Raw genomic sequence first — 17,374 nt, 5'->3', positions numbered from 1 at the left:
CTGGCAGAACTTTTTTGTAGTTCTAGGCACACATACATTATTTGCACACTGTGTGAAAAAGACTGTCTTTTTCTAATAATACAGTATTTCGTAGAATATAAGTTTAGAAAGTCTCCCAAAGAACAAGAAATCAAAACTTGTTCTGTGGCAGTTGCAATCCTTTATACCAGTGGTCAGCAAACTCATTAGTCAACAGAGTGGCAAACCATGGCAGTTTGCCGACCACTGCCTTTTATAAACAGAGGGAGAAAAGAAACAGTGTTTCCCACAAAAATTGTCTTCCTATTGCTGAAATGACTTGTTTCCTTTCCCCCTTCTCATTCACTTTCTCTAACCTTCCTATCATTCCACTATACGATGTGCAATTCGTTCACTTGTGTTTTGACACAAAACACACTTGTTCCATAATTCCACTACTGAGAAGAGGAAAGCAATGACAGTTTTATAAACAAATTGCTCCACAAAAGGTAAGTTTAAAAATATTATATTCATTCTTGACTATGAGAGAATGCTAAATCCCTTAAAGAAAGACACCCTCCCAACATTTTTCTAAGTGAAACCTTTCTTTTAGTAACCAAAAAATGAGTTGATATATTTATTAATTAAGGCTCTGGAGCAGTCTTTTGGGATCTGAATACTAACTCTGCCACTAACTAGTTGTGTAATCTGGGAGCAAATTACTTTGTTAGGCCTCCATTTCCTAATCTGTAAAATGGGCATAAAGACGGTCCTTACTTTGTAAAGTTGTTGCAATGATTGTGTATATACCTGTATGCTTGTATGTATATTTATATATACTTACACTAGAGGCCAGGGACACAAAATTCGTGTGCGGGTCCTTAGGTCTGGCCTGCAATCAGGGCCATCTTCCCCTGCTGCCCACAGCTGGCTCCACCCCCCGCTGCCATTGCCATCCACCCCTAATCCCCCATTTGCCATCGGGTGATTGGTGCCTGACGGCTGGGCAAAGGGACCAAGAGGTGGTCAGTGAGCCTCATAGTGACTGGTCCAGCGGTCATTCTGCCTTTAGGATCAATTTGCATATTACCCTTTTATTATATAGGACAGAGGCCTGGTGCACAGGTGGGGGCTGGCTGGCCTGCCCTGGATCAGGAGTGGGGATTCCTGCTGGGGGGTGGGGCCGGCCTGAGTGAGAGACCACGGGTTGTTTGCAGGCCAGCCACACCTTCAATCAGGATGGGGGTCCCCACTGGGGGCCGGGGGCAGCCTGGGCGAGGGGCCACGGGTGGTTTGCAGGCTGGCCACGCCCCTGGCTTTGTCAGGAAGGACTTTTGGAATGACATCCAGTCTATCAGGTCTAATTAGCATATTATCCTTTTGTTAGTACAGACAGAAAAGTCCTTAGAACAGTGCATAAAACATGGTAAGACCAGCGGAAACCGGTTTGGCTCAGCGGTAGAGCATCAGTCGGCGGACTGAAGGGTCCCAGGTTCGATTCCGGTCAGGGGCATGTAAGTTGGTTGCGGGCACATCCCCAGTAGGGGGTGTGCAAGAGGCAGCTGGTTGATGATTCTCTCTCATTGACGTTTCTAGCTCTCTATCACTCTCCCTTCCTCTCTGTAAAAAAATCAATAAAATATATTTTTTTAAAAAATAGTAAGACCAATGTAAGTGTTAGCTGTAAGTCTGAGACACACTCCCTACTACCCATGTGGAAGGCACCCCCAAAAGGAAGCAGGGGTTGAAGAGTTGGAACTTCATCTGAAATGGAATGCACACAGGCTTAAAGAATAGCTCTCCCTTCCTCTTTGCAGGTGGGCAGGCCCCCATCACTCACCAGGTGAAGTAGGGGGAGGGGCCTAGGCCTTGCCCTGTGTGAGCTCCTAGTCTAGTGAACCTGGAAAGAAGGTTTTCTACCCTCTCCTGAAAAAGGGGTGGCAGATCTCATTTTAGCGCCAGGACTTGAAAAACTGTCCAATTTCTCATTGTTTTCTGAACAGGAACACATGTAAATAAAAAGGCTGTTAAAGAGGTCCCACCTGAACACAGAAAGACTACTTTACAACTTGCCATCACTCTAGGCCAAATGAAATCACGACTTTGAGGACAGCAAAGCTGAGCAGGCACCATCCCATGAAGGCACAGCAGCTTGGTATTAGAAACCTGGGCGGCCTCTCAGAGCCCCACACTGGGGCTTGCAGTGTTTATAACTGAGCAATGATTCAAGAAGACTATTGGTGAAGGAAGCACTGTGGGTTAGTAAGGGTGAGAAATTGGGGCTTATATAGATAACTTTAAGTAATGATCTTACAATCTTGCCCCTCCCCCACTGTCCTTTCCTATAGAAGGTACAACAGGGCCAGGCCCAAATACCTGGGGCCCTCCACATCTCAGTGCAGGCCACAGTGTCCTCCTGCAAGCACAGTGCCTCCTGGTCTAAAGGCAGCAGCCGGAAGTGGAGCCGCGTGAAGCCACTGCACGCTGGGTGCACATCTGTCTTCTCCCTTGAAGTTCATCAGTTGAGCTTTCAGGTTTTTTTTTACCCACCACAGCCAATTCTAACGGCTGATCCTTTTATCACACACGTGAGCAGTGTAGAGACAGGCACTCTTTCCATGGCTCACCTGATTTAGCTGGAATATTTTTTAGCACCAAGGAGACCTTTATTAAAAATTTTTTTTTAAACTGGTCAATGCTTATATGGTGTTTTACTTGGTATGACATTTGGATAGTTGGCAACAGAATTTATATGTAGACTTATTTTTCTATTATGCAGCAATGTACACTATTCTGATATATATATAGTACACAAAATAATATCTGTTAGAACAGTTATCTATAAGACATGCACTATTGTGTTTAAACATTGGATCCTAGGATGTGATTAATTGGAGAAAGAAGTTGGACCAGCCAAAACCGGTTTGGCTCAGTGGATAGAGCATCAGCCTGCGGACTGAAAGGTTCCAGGTTCAATTCTGGTCAAGGGCATGTACAATGGTTGTGGGCACATCTCCAGTGGGGGGTGTGCAGGAGGCAGCTGATCGATATTTCTCTCTCATCGATGTTTCTAACTCTCTGTCTCTAATCCTTCCTTCTGTAAAAAAATCAATTAAAAATATTAAAAAAAAAAAAAAAAGTTGGACCAGGCATGTTGGGTAAAGGATCCACCAATTATATAACACATAGCGGACACACATCTAGTTTGAAGGGCAACTGAAGCATGTGCAATACTGGCAGTAGTGCCTTTGAGGAGGTGGAACTATTTCTCACTAACCAGTTCAGGACTACACAAGGTAAGTACCATCTAGGATACAGGTGCAGGGTTTGATGAACCATTACTATCTACCTCTAGGAAATTGATGTTTTTTCCTAGGCTGTCTTACTGCTGCTTTAGTCACAGATGAGGAAAAAAGGACAACACCCACAATCTCCAACTACATTCCTGCTGTTGCCTAGACAGTGAAGTGGTGCATTAGAAGACTTTAAAACTGCAGCTCCCTTTGGGTCCCCCAAAGTGTATCTGTACTCTTCTTCATATGAGCCTTTTCCTCAAAGGTCAGAGTCCCTTCACATCTGGAATTCCATTCTGTCCAAGGGACAAGGAACACTGAGGAAGTTGTCTTCTTTTATTCCACAGAGACTCTTAATCATGGTGGAAATTGGATACACCCACCTAAGGTTCTTCATTATACTTTCTGCCGAAGCTGCCACAGATAGCCCAATGGCCCAGGATGTGTATGTAGCCTTTCAGTTTGACCACCTCATAAGCATTGTCAACCACCTGATTGTGAGCTTCTTTCCATGGTTCCTTGTCTACGTCAGTGCCTAAATTAGGGTGCAAATTCTTCAGGGAGACACCAGCAACATTAACCACCCTAAAGGCACACTAGCATCTCCATGCTCCCCAAGGACCCACCCATGACAGCTTAATGGGTGAACTCCCAGTCTTCCCCTCCATGAAGCACGAAACTGAGTTGAATCAAGATAGTAACCACTTTCAATAACACGACTTTGGGAAAACTGTTTATCTTCCAAGCCACATAGGTTAAGATATCTACTGGATTGCAAACAATATGCAAGTTGAGGTTGGGGGTGTATTTGACAACATTAGGAATGATGAATTTAAAGATGTTCATACTATTTTGGACCAAAATAAAGCAGCTCTGTCCCCCTTGGCGACATACCCAGCTGTAATAATAACTAGATTGGAGTTTGCAGTCCCACTATAGTCTTTGCCAGAGACAATTTTTGGTGTTCTAAGAAAAAGGCTGACATGTTGAAGATCCATCATCTGTCTTTTCAATTTGTCTCCCAAGATATCAAAAGAGCAAGTTCACCTGCCAAGACCTTCATTAAGATACTAATGACACAGATCATGCCAACAGCACCAACCTCAATGACTGTAATCTCATTCAGGGGGCTTTGTTCTTCCTTAGGAGGATTCACAGTCATCTGGTCCTGAGAGTTGCCATACTGGACTTAGATAAAAAGGAATCAAGAGAGCATGGCAAGTGGGCATCAGTGACACATTGGATCTGGAATTAGTGGCAGTTTCTCCAGTACCCAAGAGAGACCATTTCACCCTCTCCAAGTTTAAGTAAAAATGTAGCATTTAAATAGATAACTGAAATATTTCATATGAAGTGGCTAGGCTGCTTTTATTTGACCAGAATTTCTCCCAACTTTCGAAGAGCATCTGACCTATACAAACCTTAGAAGGCAGTGTAACTGGATGGCTATTAGCATGGATACTGAAGCCATATGATCTAGGTTTGAATTTTGACTCTGTCTTGGGCACATTAACTAACTACTCTGTGCCTTCCTATAAAATAAGCATAATAATCGTATCTACAATACTTCCAGTACTGTTGAGAGTATTACTAGCAAAAGTGTTGATGAATATAGAGAGCTTAATGCAGCACCTGACACAGAACAACTCTGCAATGATAATTACCCAATATTACTATTCTCATTAGAAGTGGAAGTAACAACCTGCACAACCATTCTTCACCTGACCCTTGCAGAAAGGTTTACAACGGTGAAAGTGGAACGCCCACCCAGCCATTAGCCCTGTGATGAAATTCCCGGATCCCCCAGCCCTGGCAGAGTGTAATCTTCCTGTGAAATATTAAGTTCGCTTCTGCTTTTAGTAGAAAGATTACTAAGTTACAGTAAAATTTGTGAGGAGTCAAATAGGGACCTGAGCATTGTCTTTTTGCTCTCCATTAACAACAACAACAACAACAAAATTGCTAAGAAACTAATACTGAAAACATAGACCACTTAAGAGAACACACAATTCTGAAGAGTATCCACTAGATCCATAAAAACATTGGATGCCATACTATAAAATGAGGTAGAGTTCTACTTAAAAAATACCACACAACTCCTACTTCATGACTTTTCTTAGTAGAGCATCCAAATTACTGTTTATGGTTGAAAGTTGCACAATTAATTTTTTAAAAATATCTTTTTATAACTCTGATTATCATTAAACTAATAGATCCTCCCCCCTTCATTAGTGTTTCCCACTTCAATGGCCACCCCTTTCAGGCTTTTTGTGAATTCCTCCTACCTGACCTGACCCCGATCTCCTCAGCGAAATGAGCTTCTTCCTCCAGCTCATCCTGCACAGCACTGGCAGCCTCGTCTTCCTATGAAACTGCTCTGCTCATTAGTTCTCTCTTCACCCATGTCCCCATCCCTCACACACACATGTGATTCTGGGAGTAAATCTTAATTCTTGAGCCTAGAACTAAATTCCAGGGTGTACCTTTCCAAGCTCATTATCCACCACTTCCTTACAAGAACACTTGCTAGACTTAAGCCAGACACGAAAACTACACGGGGCTTTCCTACTCCTTTACTCATAGCATCTCCTAACCCTGGAATGACTATCACATCCCCAATGCCTGAAATCCTACCCATCTTCATGCCAGCAGATCAAACATCACCACCTCTATCAAGCCATGGATTATTCATTTCAGAGGAGGAATATGGTCTCCCTCCATGTATCTCATGTCTGCTCATATACACACTATCCCACGTCTTAGAAAGAATAGCAGTTCGTGGGAAGCACCTGAAGGGCAAGTATTGTGGCATTCACAAAGGGCCTATGGTGGCTTCTCAACCAGAACACTTGCTCATAAACTACAATATTTACTGACTTCAACCAGTAAGATGGTACTCTGCTTCAGGCCAGTCTCTGGAGACCAATGACTGGGCAGAGACTAATTCATTCTACTGCCTAAAGAAGAGGAATGAAGATTTCCATTGAAAAACAACATAACTCATAATAAGGAACTCTCCTGGAATTAGTATGACTTAATAAGGATTAACCAACTCATGATTTTGCTGAAATGTATTCACCTTTTAACTGATGGGACATCAATGGGAAACTGAAAAAGGCAAGATATAAATTTCTCAAAATATTACCTACTTGATTCCTACATACAGTCAACAGTCAAAGCTTTTAAGGAGATGACACTTTTCAGTATAAAGGGAAAACTTCTAATTATTATATCTAAGTTTTTAAGGAGTTGTCAGCAATGTATCTCTGCCCTAATTTTAAATATGACTTAAAAGGAGACTACATAACTATGTGGAAAGTAAGAAATCAGTTGTAAAATACAGAAATAAAGGTCTCCTGTTGTACTTAAGTACCACTGAGACTGCTGCACTAAGAATGTGTCTATCAGGAATGGCATAGGAGGACAAGCCAATTTATAGATTAACAACACATCAATTATTTCATGACAAAATGTCAAACACAAACACTGCCTGAATGGTTTATAAGTCTATCACATCACATCATACCATATTTGACATACATCTAATGTCACAGAAATCATTTATCATTAAAGGCCTTTTTATATAGGTCAGGGTTACTGGGGCTTGGTGTTTTGTATCTTATAGTTTAAAGGATGTGCCAAATTCTAGGTTTTTTAACTTTTTAATCTTTGGGAAGGAAAACGAAAACTTCCTATAAACTCAGATTAATGCCTGCTAATGCACAGAAATAAAAAGGAAAACTAAAACCTTCCTCCTACTATAAAAACAAAATAGTGTGGCCTCTGTTTCTTTTCTGATAAGAGTCTTAAATACCAAACAGTTAACTGCATAATAACATTTACTGGCAGCCAAGCAGCCTGCTTAGCAGATATATAAAGCAGGTAAAAGAAGAAAAAGTTAATTTCTTGGCTGAATGATTCCATCGGTAGCTATAGGGCAAACCTGAAAGTCTTTTAGTAAAGTAGCAGTTGATTCTTCTATCAATCTGTAGCACACATACTCTTCCAAGGAAAGCATTAAATATGAAAATCATATCCCGTTATCATCTGTTTCCAGCTTTCAGCCCAGTAAGCTTTTCTTAATGAATGCTGCAGCCTAAGGAACAAGCATGCTGTTGGCTTTTCTGAATAATGGAGTGATGCTACCATTTTTGCTTATTACAATATCAACTGGCTGAGGGGGTTTCACACAGTCACAAGTGACTACTCTTGCCAGCATGCTCCAAGTTATTACAAGATGTTTTTAGACATTTCATCTAAAAGAGCTTTACTGCTTTTAGTGAAGAAAACATCTATGGTCTTGAACAGAATCATTTATATGGAGATAGGCGGGAGGATTAGAAGCCTGCATTATGGCAGATACATAGCAGAATTTATTTAAGTATTCCTTTCCAGTCTTTTTTGTCTGTTGCTTAGATATGCAATCCTTTCTTTCTACATTATCTGTGAAAGGTTAAAATGTACAAAATTATAGACACAAAAAAAGAAGCAAATGTCACATTTAGTTTACTTTTTCATTCAGACTGTTTCTGGAACTAAGAAAAAAGCAGCTATAAAACATTATCTAGAAAAACACAATTTCACCTCCTAACAACACGGAGGTTTTCTTTGGAATCTGTCTTACACCCACCGTGCTTGTCTTGCAGCAAATTTAATTGAATTAGACATTAAAGCAATACTCTATAAGCAAATGTCTTCAAATAATCACTTAAAGTTTACTCAAAAATATCTTTGTAATAAGATGATTTATTAAAAAACAATACCTTGAAAGATGAATACTCCAAAAATGCTCTGTTAACAGAAACTTTAACATTTTAATTTGTTACCTTTTCTCTGTCTTCATTTTTCAGTTCACCTTCTATTCCCAGGCTATCTTTTGAAAGTAGCTGCATCTTCTTAAATTGAGCCTCATATTCAATCTAAATATAAACAAAGTTTGATTTTTTTGTGTGTATATTATTACAGCTAGCACCTATTTTTTAGTCTTTCCAGAATAGAAGAAACAGCGAATTAGAAAGTAAAACTGATATTTCTAAGAAAGTCAATTTACCTTAGAAGACAATTTCACAAATAGTACATAAAAAGTCGAATTCTAGTGTTATGTTTTTAAATAAAATAAAATTTGATGGAATTTTATTTAGTTTTTCATCAATTTAGGGAATAAAACCTTGATATACTAACCTATCATGAAAATCAATTTTCTTTATCATGAAAGTAACATCAGATAGTGTTTTCTCTGAAAAGTTTTGTCCTGAACGAAATCAATCTTAACTTCTTATCTGTATTTTTACATATCATGGTCCTTCCTATTAGTAACAGCAACAGAGTAAATTATTTGTAGATTATCAACTTAAAACTAAATCTGTTTTCTATGAATAAAAATACACTGTAGACATCAATGATCAGCACCACAGGAATCAACTTTGCTTTGGCACTAATGACTGCATAAAGATGTCTGCATTATTATCACACTATAATTAATGAAAGTGATTCCATCATAAAATGACTTTTTCTTAAAAGTACTCTGATTCAATATGTCAGTAACTAAAGTCTAAAAAAGTCACTGAGCGTGGTCCATCACAGGTATCAGAGTATTTTCTAAATTATGCAGTGATACACTGCAATTACAAATACATCTCTGAATATAAAGTAGGCCTGGGCTTTGTTTTGACACACCAAAAATCAACAGATAATAATAACCCAAGTTAACTTGTTTTCTTCAAAATATCTTAAAAGGTATTATATACTGCCCCATTTTTAATAACAGTTCAGGAAGAATTTTGGTTTTCTCTATCAGAATGTTATTAACATGATACATGGCAATAATTATCTAAATAGATACCAAAGTAAATAAAAGTCTCAAAAGGCCAGAACAAACAAAATGAACAATTAAGAAAACACATTTTATATCTTTCTGTTCTATAGGTGAAGGGATTAGCCAAAAAATATATATACATAACTAATAGACACAACAATGATGCAGTGATGGCCAGAGGGAAAAAGGGGTGGGGACTAGGTGGAGGTGGGCAAAGGTGGGGGAAATGGGGATGAAAAGAGATTTTGCTTGGAGCAATGGGAGTACAATGCAATGTGCAGGTGATGTTTTATTGAGCAGTACACTTGGCTTTGTATATGGTTTTGTGAACCAATGTCACTCCAATAAATTCCATTAAAATAAATAAATTCAAATAAAAAATTTTTAAAGGGGGGATGTGGGGTGGATTACAAAGTAAACAGATTTATTAAATAGTCATAGGTTAAGCAAAAATTCTTTATTCTGGTGACAACATATGTTTTCTTTTGCTCTTTGAGATCAGTTACCAACATGCATGGGCATTGCACCTGACTTCCTCATTATGGGATCATTTTAGAGCCATATCTTCCAAAGATAGAGCACATTCGCATGGAAACATAAGAATATTATTCAATTCATTTTGCTTATGCAAACAGTGAAAACAGCATTAGGGCCTTATAAGGATCAATAAGGAAAGTGTCTTAAAGAGTCCAACTTAGATCATTCTCAATGAATCTGAAAAATTTACTGAACTATAGGTACTTCTCTAAATTAATGATTCAAACAAATACTGTACAACATATTTGAAAAAATGTTACTATGACAGATTGGTAATTGATACAAACTGGAACTCTGCATCACCTACAACCACGGGTTTCCACCTAAAACTGCTCTACTCTCTTTCTTTGCCTTGTATTTTTATATATATATATGATACTTGTTTATTATTCATCCAATCTACCCCATGAACACTGGAGAGGAGGGGTTTTCAAACATGCTCTGCAGGGGCAATAAGTCCCCTTAGTTCTACTTTCTCTTTTATCTGCATTTAAACAAAGAGTTCTATGTTTAAAAGTTGTGCTGCTTTTTTTTTTTTTTTTTTTTTTTAAGTTTGGAAAACACTATACAGGTGAATCTTTCCAAGACTTTCACAGCTAAAAAAAATCTAATAAAATAGCAGAGCATGCATGTTTGTATGCATCTTTCATGTTTTATTACCTATTTCTTCTCTGATCAGATCTCATATGTTTCTCCTATTTCCACAATACATCAGGGCTTAACTGCATCCTTTCTCTCCGGTGCAGACTCCTGTCCCTGTTCTCTTCTTGCCATGATTCCTCACAGTCAGATCTGCTGCTTCAGGGGCCAAACTACCCATGACCCGGGAGCATCTGCTGGTCTAGAGCTTCCCTAAGGCTAATCCCACTTCCCCTAACTCCCCTGGGAGAAATCTGTTTTAATAAACCCAAGAGCATTGAATTAACCCATCAGGTAACTTGTTCTGTTACTGTATTGCTTCATAGCACTGGGCTTGGTGCTACCCACCTAAATTTAGGAGGACCTTTCTATTCACTTCCTTACTCTGCACTTCTGTTCAATTAATGAAACCTGTTGACGATGCTCTTCGGTCATGGGAAGAGAAGAAGAAGGTTCTGGCAGATCTTTCATATCTCTGGGATATCTTTTTATTCTTACAACACACCCCTTTTCCATTATGTTTCCTTCTGCTGTATTTTCACTCACATTCCTTCAATATTTCCTCATCGTATTATACTTGAATGAAAGTGCTACCACCATTACCTTTTTTTCATAATTTTTTCCCATTGGTTTTGGAATTGTACAGTAATCCACAGTTACAAAACTGAATAGATATTTATGGTCAGCTAGGCCTGACCTCCTCATATTAGACTTGAAGAATGGGTATAGAGAGTTACATAAATTGTCTGACTTGATTCTCACATGAATATCTTCTATTTTTTTCCAGACTTCCTCTTAGATGCTAAACCAAAAGACATGGAGTAACATTTATTTATTCAACTAATTCATATTAATGGGCAAGACACCTTGACAGCTAAAAAGTGGAATTTCCTATAGACTTTGTCCTTCCGGAAGCTGAAGGTTATGTTCTGCCTAGAGGGCTGTCACAATGCTTAGAAGTAATTGAATGAGAGCTCAAAAGATTTGTTCTCCTCAAAGTTTATTTTAAATATCTATTCAATATTATAACTGAAAATTACTATACAGTTCCAAATACCAGTGGAAAAAAATACCACATTAGTTCTTACGTAGTTGTCCAAGGCCCTTAAAAGAACACAACAAACCGAGAAGAATTAATTTTCAATCAAGTAGGGAACCCCAATGCTTACTGAGTGCTTATTATGTGCCACACTCTGGGTACTAAAATGGTGACATGGAGCTCACAGTGAGCTGAAAGAACAGATGCATGATAAATTATAATGCCAAGAAGGTAGTGCTTACTGAGGTTATTATGACACAGACCTAATACAGGATAGAGGGAGAGAGGCCTTCTAGTTGAAGGATATAGGAGATAATGTGGTACTTTCAAGGAAATGCAGATTGTTCAGCATCTTTAAAATTCTATGGGTGTGTATAAATGAATGAGTATGTGTAAAAGAATGTGTGCACACATGTGTGGGATATAAAAATGGAGAGAAACAGTGGGAAGACGTTGGGGTAAGAAATATAGAGGGAAAGAGATGGGGAATATGGAGAAAACAGGAATGGAAGGTGGGTGGTCATTGGGAAAAGAGGGAGACAGGAATGGGGGAAAGGGCAAGAATAGGAAAAAAAGATGGGGATGGAGAGATGTGCCTCTGTCTGATTTGTGTGAGAGAGACAGACACAGAATATGTATGTGTGTCGGGAGACTGAAGCTTTGGGTTGGTACACAGGCAGAGACCAGCCTCTGGTCTTTGTCTTGAAAAGGCTGGGCACTCAACAATTTTAGGCAGAGGAGAGACATAACTAAGTGATGACCTCCATGCTCGGGGACCTTCCCTAAGTGCCCATGCGTGGCCCTGGAATGTGGAAGGCTAAAGCAGATGCTGGCAATGCTCCATGCAGGTCCCTGAGACCTTTCTGGGCTCTCCAACATCCCAGAATCCTTCCCTCTTGCCCAAGTTTCCTCAGAAACTGGGGAGGCTGCTCTGCCCACAGGAGAACATGGGAGATGCCAGTCTCACTCAGGTAGAACCACCTGATATTATGGATGATTATCTCCTGATGGGATGCAGAATAATATAACCTCAGCTGTGACTGATAAATTAAAAATTCAGTCCAGAGTGTCACATTTTAAGTAATATTCAATAGCCAGATATGGCTAGTAGCTACTGTATTAGACAGCATCATTATATAGAGAACATTTCTATCACTACAGAAAGTTCTCGTAGCCGGGACCGGTTTGGCTCAGTGGATAGAGCGTCGGCCTGGGGACTGAAAGGTCCCGGGTTCGATTCCGGGCAAGGGCATGTGGCTTGGTTGCGGGCACATCCCCAGTAGGGGGTGTGCAAGAGGCAGCTGATTGATGATTCTCTCTCATCGATGTTTCTAACTTTCTATCCCTCTCTCTTCTACTCTGTGAAAAATCAATAAAATATATTTAAAAAAAGAAAAAAGAAAAAGAAAGTTCTCGTAGGCAGTGCTGGTCTAGACTGAATTTCTAGTTTATAGGAAATATGGGAGATGCTATACAAGTTCATTTACTTTATGAACAGGTAAGTTCTTTGGAAAAGACAATAAATGCTAGAAAACATAGAAGGCAGCAAGAAAAGAGAAAGACCAGATATGAGATGGATTAACTCTTTAAAGGAAACCACAGAAATGAGTCTGTAGGAGTTAAGAAGGGCTTTTGAGGACAGGACATCGAGGACATCACTCACTCCTAATGTGGGGTTGGAGCTACTCAATGGCATGTAATACACACATACTAGATAAATAGTATCTCAAAGAAACAACCAGTTAAATTCAGAATGTAAGTCATTTTACAAGCCTGCTCTTCTTCAAAAGCCAGTGTTATGGAAAAAACCCACAATAACCAATGTAATGTGTGAACCATGGTTGGCTTCTGGACTGGAACTGGGGAAATTTAAGTATCGACTGGATATTAAATAATATTATGGAATTACTATTAATTTTCTTAATGTGATAATAAACGGTATAATGATTATATAGGAGAATGTCCATTAGGGGAGAACTATCATTGTCTGCAGCATACTTTCAAAACTACACACACACACACACACACACACACACACACACACACAAAGCAAGTAGAGAAAAATATTTAAAAGTACTGCATCTAGGTAGAGAGTATAGAAATTGTTTTAGTCCATTTGGGCTGCTATAACAAAACACCCCTGACAGAAATGTTGCTCACAGTTCTGGAGGCTGAGAAGTCCAAGATCAAGGCACTAGCATGGCCACCTTCTGCTGAGAGCCCTCTTCCTGGTCCCCAGCCAGCGCCTTCTCATTGTGTCCTCACTTGGTGGAAGGGGCTGGGTGCTCTCTGAAGCCTCTTTAGAAGGCATTAGTCCCACTTATAAGAGTTCCACTCTTATGACTTAAAGCACCTCTCAAAGGCCTCAACCTACAGATACCATCACTTTGGGTGATTAGGATTCAACAAATAAATTTGGGAGGAACACATTCAGACTGCAGCATGAATGTTTATTAGGGCAATTCTTTTAATTTTTTGTGTGTACTTGAAATTTTTACAATAAAAGGCTGGGGAGAAAAGTGCTAAAGGAAACAAAAGAAAGGGAAGTACTGAAGCCACTTCTCCTATAACCAGCATTCAGTGGGTTAAGTTGGGCAACAACTCCTGATCAACCCAAATGGTGGGGAAAAAGGCCTCACCCTTCACACTTGGCATAATTTGTAGAGCAGAAAGTTGCGAAGCACCTTAAGGGAATAGAACTCTGACCAGAATCAGAAAGGGCTGCTAAGAACAGTTGCTCTGGGGAGCATGAAGGAAAACTCCTCGGGGCCAGTTCTGTCCCCTCAGTCTTCCCTCAACACACTGCCTGACCAGAACAGAGGGCCACAGAAAAAAAGACATTCAGAGGGAACTCCAATGCTGCTCAGATTCAACCATGAGTCCAACAAATACCGTGTGCCAGGTAGTGGCTACTGATGCCCGTGCCTGTTTTAAGTTAATCCATATAGCACAACAGAGTATAGATATTCCATTAATTACTCATCTAAAGTAGGAATCTGAGAAAATGCAACTTCAAGTGCTCTAATCAAAATGTGGCCATGTGATAATTCATAAAGAAAACTGATAATCTTTTAGAGTATAGATGAACTGAACATTGTGACTGCCACTGCTCGGAAACGTAGTGCTCATTATTTCTGATTTTAGCAAAAAAGGATTTTAGAAAAAACACAGTACAAAATAAGATGTCACCTTTAGTTCTTGAAGCTTCTCTGTACTTGTGGTGGTAAAGTGTTCAATGTGAGCTTGGGTATACTGAGACTGCTTTAAATATTCTTGGTTTCGAGTATGAGCATTCTTTTCTGATTCACATATTTCCTTCAGGTATTTCTTTAGTTTTACATGCTTCAGTTTAACTCTAGAAAAATAAAAGCAGATTTTTAAATAACAAAGTCAGAATTTGACTATCTAAAGAGAATTTTCTTTTTTAAGAAATTGAATTTGAAGATGTTTATTGCATTCTATTTTTGGTGGAGAAAACATAACATACACCTATTTAGACAAACTTATGGAATACACCAAGTGAAACTGGGGAAACATTTATTTCATCTCCTAGTCAATTTCTGAGGACTAAATCATGAACTGCTTCATTGAAATGAAGTATTTCTTGCAACAGTCGGCACCAAGTTTAATATTTATTAGTTTAGGAGAATTTTCTTTAACAAAACTGTTAGTGAGACAGTGTATGCTATATTATTTCCTCCAAACATTGAAACCTAAAGGACAGAATGCATATGCATTTTTAGAAAGAGAAAATTAATGCAACATCACTGAGCTATCACATCTAGGCATAACTCTCCTGAGAAATATATATAAGACCATATTATAACATTCACACAGTAAAGATTTATATGAATTTCTTCCTGAGAAATAAATCTGATTCTAAGAGTGGTGTCTATGTGGCTAAGTTCAGAGGAAAAGCCCATTAGAATTCTTTTAAATTACATTCTCAAAACTACCTGCTCTATGGAAATCAAACTATAAACCACAATCCATAAACATTAAGAAAGTTTGAAATTTAAAATAAAAAGCTCTCATTGGATATACCGTATTTTTCGGACCATAAGATGCACTTTTTCCCCCCCAGAAGTGGGGGGAAAAAGTCCCTGCATCTTATGGTCCAAATATAGCCTACACATATACTTTAAAAAAAAAGTTTTTTTACTTGCCCAGCTCTGTGTGGTCTCTATGTGCTTGCCCGGCTCTAAAATGGTTCTAAATGCTGCTGTTTACTTTACAGGGTTGATTACATGTGTTTATGACTGTGATGTTGGGTTTTAATGCACATAAAATATTTTAAGACACTATTTGTTTCAGAATCTTTTTTTCTTCATTTCCCTTCTCGAAAAACTGGTGCGTCTTATGGTCCGGTGCGTCTTATGGTCCGAAAAATACGGTAATTTTAAAATTTTGCTCGAAATGGCGACAACATACTATATTATTAAAGAACTAGAGGCCTGATGCATGAAATTCGTGCAAGGGGCTGGGCCCTTGTAGCTGTTCACAGGAATACTGTCCGGACAGTCATTCTGCTGTTCGGTCTAATTAGCATATTAGCTCTTTATTATATAAAATTTTATAATAACTTATAGACTGTAACTCTTTTCAAAATGTGAAAAAACCTTTACGGACTCATCCAAAGTATAGTATCAAAGGACTCAGGATGTGCAGCCCACTCACAGAACCAAGGCTGCTGTCTCTGGCTCTTTTTTTTTTTTTTTTTCTTCACAAGTACATGTCATAAAAATACCAGTAGCATTTGTGTTGTAGTTTCAACAATTATTCAATGGTATTCTATCAAGCAAAAATAATTTAAAAAACACACAAAAATGTTCAACCTCAAAAACAGATTTGCAAAGATGCTAAAAATATTAAAAAATTAATCTTCAACAGATCTTAAATATCTACCCTTAAGACAATATAATTTTCAATAATTTCTTTATTGTGCTAATAATTCTGTGATTTGATCTTAGTTGGCTGTCCCCATTTTTACTTATGAACAAAAACTTAAGAGTGGCTTTACTGCTACCTATGTCTGCCATTTTCAACATAAGTGACAGTAATGAGGTAGTACTGTCTTACAGCAGGTGCTTAGTGAAGCTGCTGGTGGTGGTCAGTATCCACCTGGAGTAGGTATAATAGTAACCATGCCTTCTCCATCAAAGTCTAATTTCCTTCCTGCCCCTACGTTAACCTTCAAAGCTGACTACATAAGTAATCTATCCATCCACACAATCATTCATACATTCAGTGACTTGGCGAGGGTCAACAGGGAAAACAAAAAATGAGATAAGTAATGAAAAAAAAAAATCCTATTTACTATTGAACAACAACAACAAAATTAAGATACTTAGGAATAAACTTAACTAAGAAGTTAAAAGACCTGTACGCAGAAAACTAAAGGACATTGAAAAAAGAGATAAAGACATAAACAAATGAAAGAACATACCATGTTCATGGATTGGTAGCATCAACATCATTAAAAAGTCCAAACTACCAAACCAATCTACAGATTCAATGCAATCCCCATTAAAACACCCATGGCATACTTCAAAGATCAAAAACAAACTCTTCAAAAATTCATTTGGAATAAAAAAATACCTTGAATAGCCACAGCAATCCTGAGAAAGAAGAACAAAGTTGGAGGGATCACAATACCAGATATCAAGCTATATTTTCAAGCCACAGTTCTCAAAACTGCCTGGTACTAGCACAAGAACAGACATATAGACCAATGGAACAGAACAGAGAACCTAGAAATCGACCCAAGCCATTATGCTCAATTAATATTTGACAAAGGAGTCAAGAGTATCCAATGGAGTCAAGATACTCTCTTCAATAAATGGTGCTGGGAAATTTGGTCAGATACATGCAAAAAACTGAAACTATTCAATAGATCACCAACTTACACAATACAAAAATAAATTCAAAATGGCTAAAGGACTTAAATGAAAGATGGGGAAACCATAAAAATCCTATAAGACTCCATAGGCAACAAAATAGCAAACATATATCGTAGCAATATCTTTACTGACACAGCTGCTAGGGCAATGGAGACTAAGGAGAAAATAAACAATAAGTCTATATCAAAATAAA

General features: G+C 38.5%; 1 protein-coding gene and 1 pseudogene across 6 annotated transcripts in view; both read right to left on the bottom strand.

Moving 5' to 3' along the window:
• The window catches only part of KIZ (kizuna centrosomal protein), a 104,689-nt gene that overhangs the window by 82,710 nt on the left and 4,605 nt on the right, over nt 1–17,374 (bottom strand). For 3 of the 6 annotated variants that reach the window (XM_036417460.2, XM_036417459.2, XM_036417458.2), the window contains exons 3-4: nt 14,471–14,636; nt 8,078–8,170 (exon numbers count right to left, since the gene is read on the bottom strand). In XM_036417460.2, the coding sequence (XP_036273353.1) occupies nt 8,078–8,170; nt 14,471–14,636 (259 nt within the window). Of the gene's footprint in view, nt 1–8,077; nt 8,171–14,470; nt 14,637–17,374 lie in introns of those variants that run through there. The other 3 variants (XM_036417461.2, XM_036417462.1, XM_045574319.1) reach the window with 2 other exon arrangements.
• On the bottom strand, nt 3,399–5,889 carry LOC118707818 (annotated as a pseudogene).

The sequence above is a fragment of the Pipistrellus kuhlii genome, unplaced genomic scaffold (genome assembly GCF_014108245.1).
Source record: "Pipistrellus kuhlii isolate mPipKuh1 unplaced genomic scaffold, mPipKuh1.p scaffold_m20_p_6, whole genome shotgun sequence".
In the NCBI taxonomy this organism is placed as follows: domain Eukaryota; kingdom Metazoa; phylum Chordata; class Mammalia; order Chiroptera; family Vespertilionidae; genus Pipistrellus; species Pipistrellus kuhlii.
Note: the sequence above shows the minus strand (reverse complement) of the source record. Positions and strands in the feature narration are given on the sequence as shown.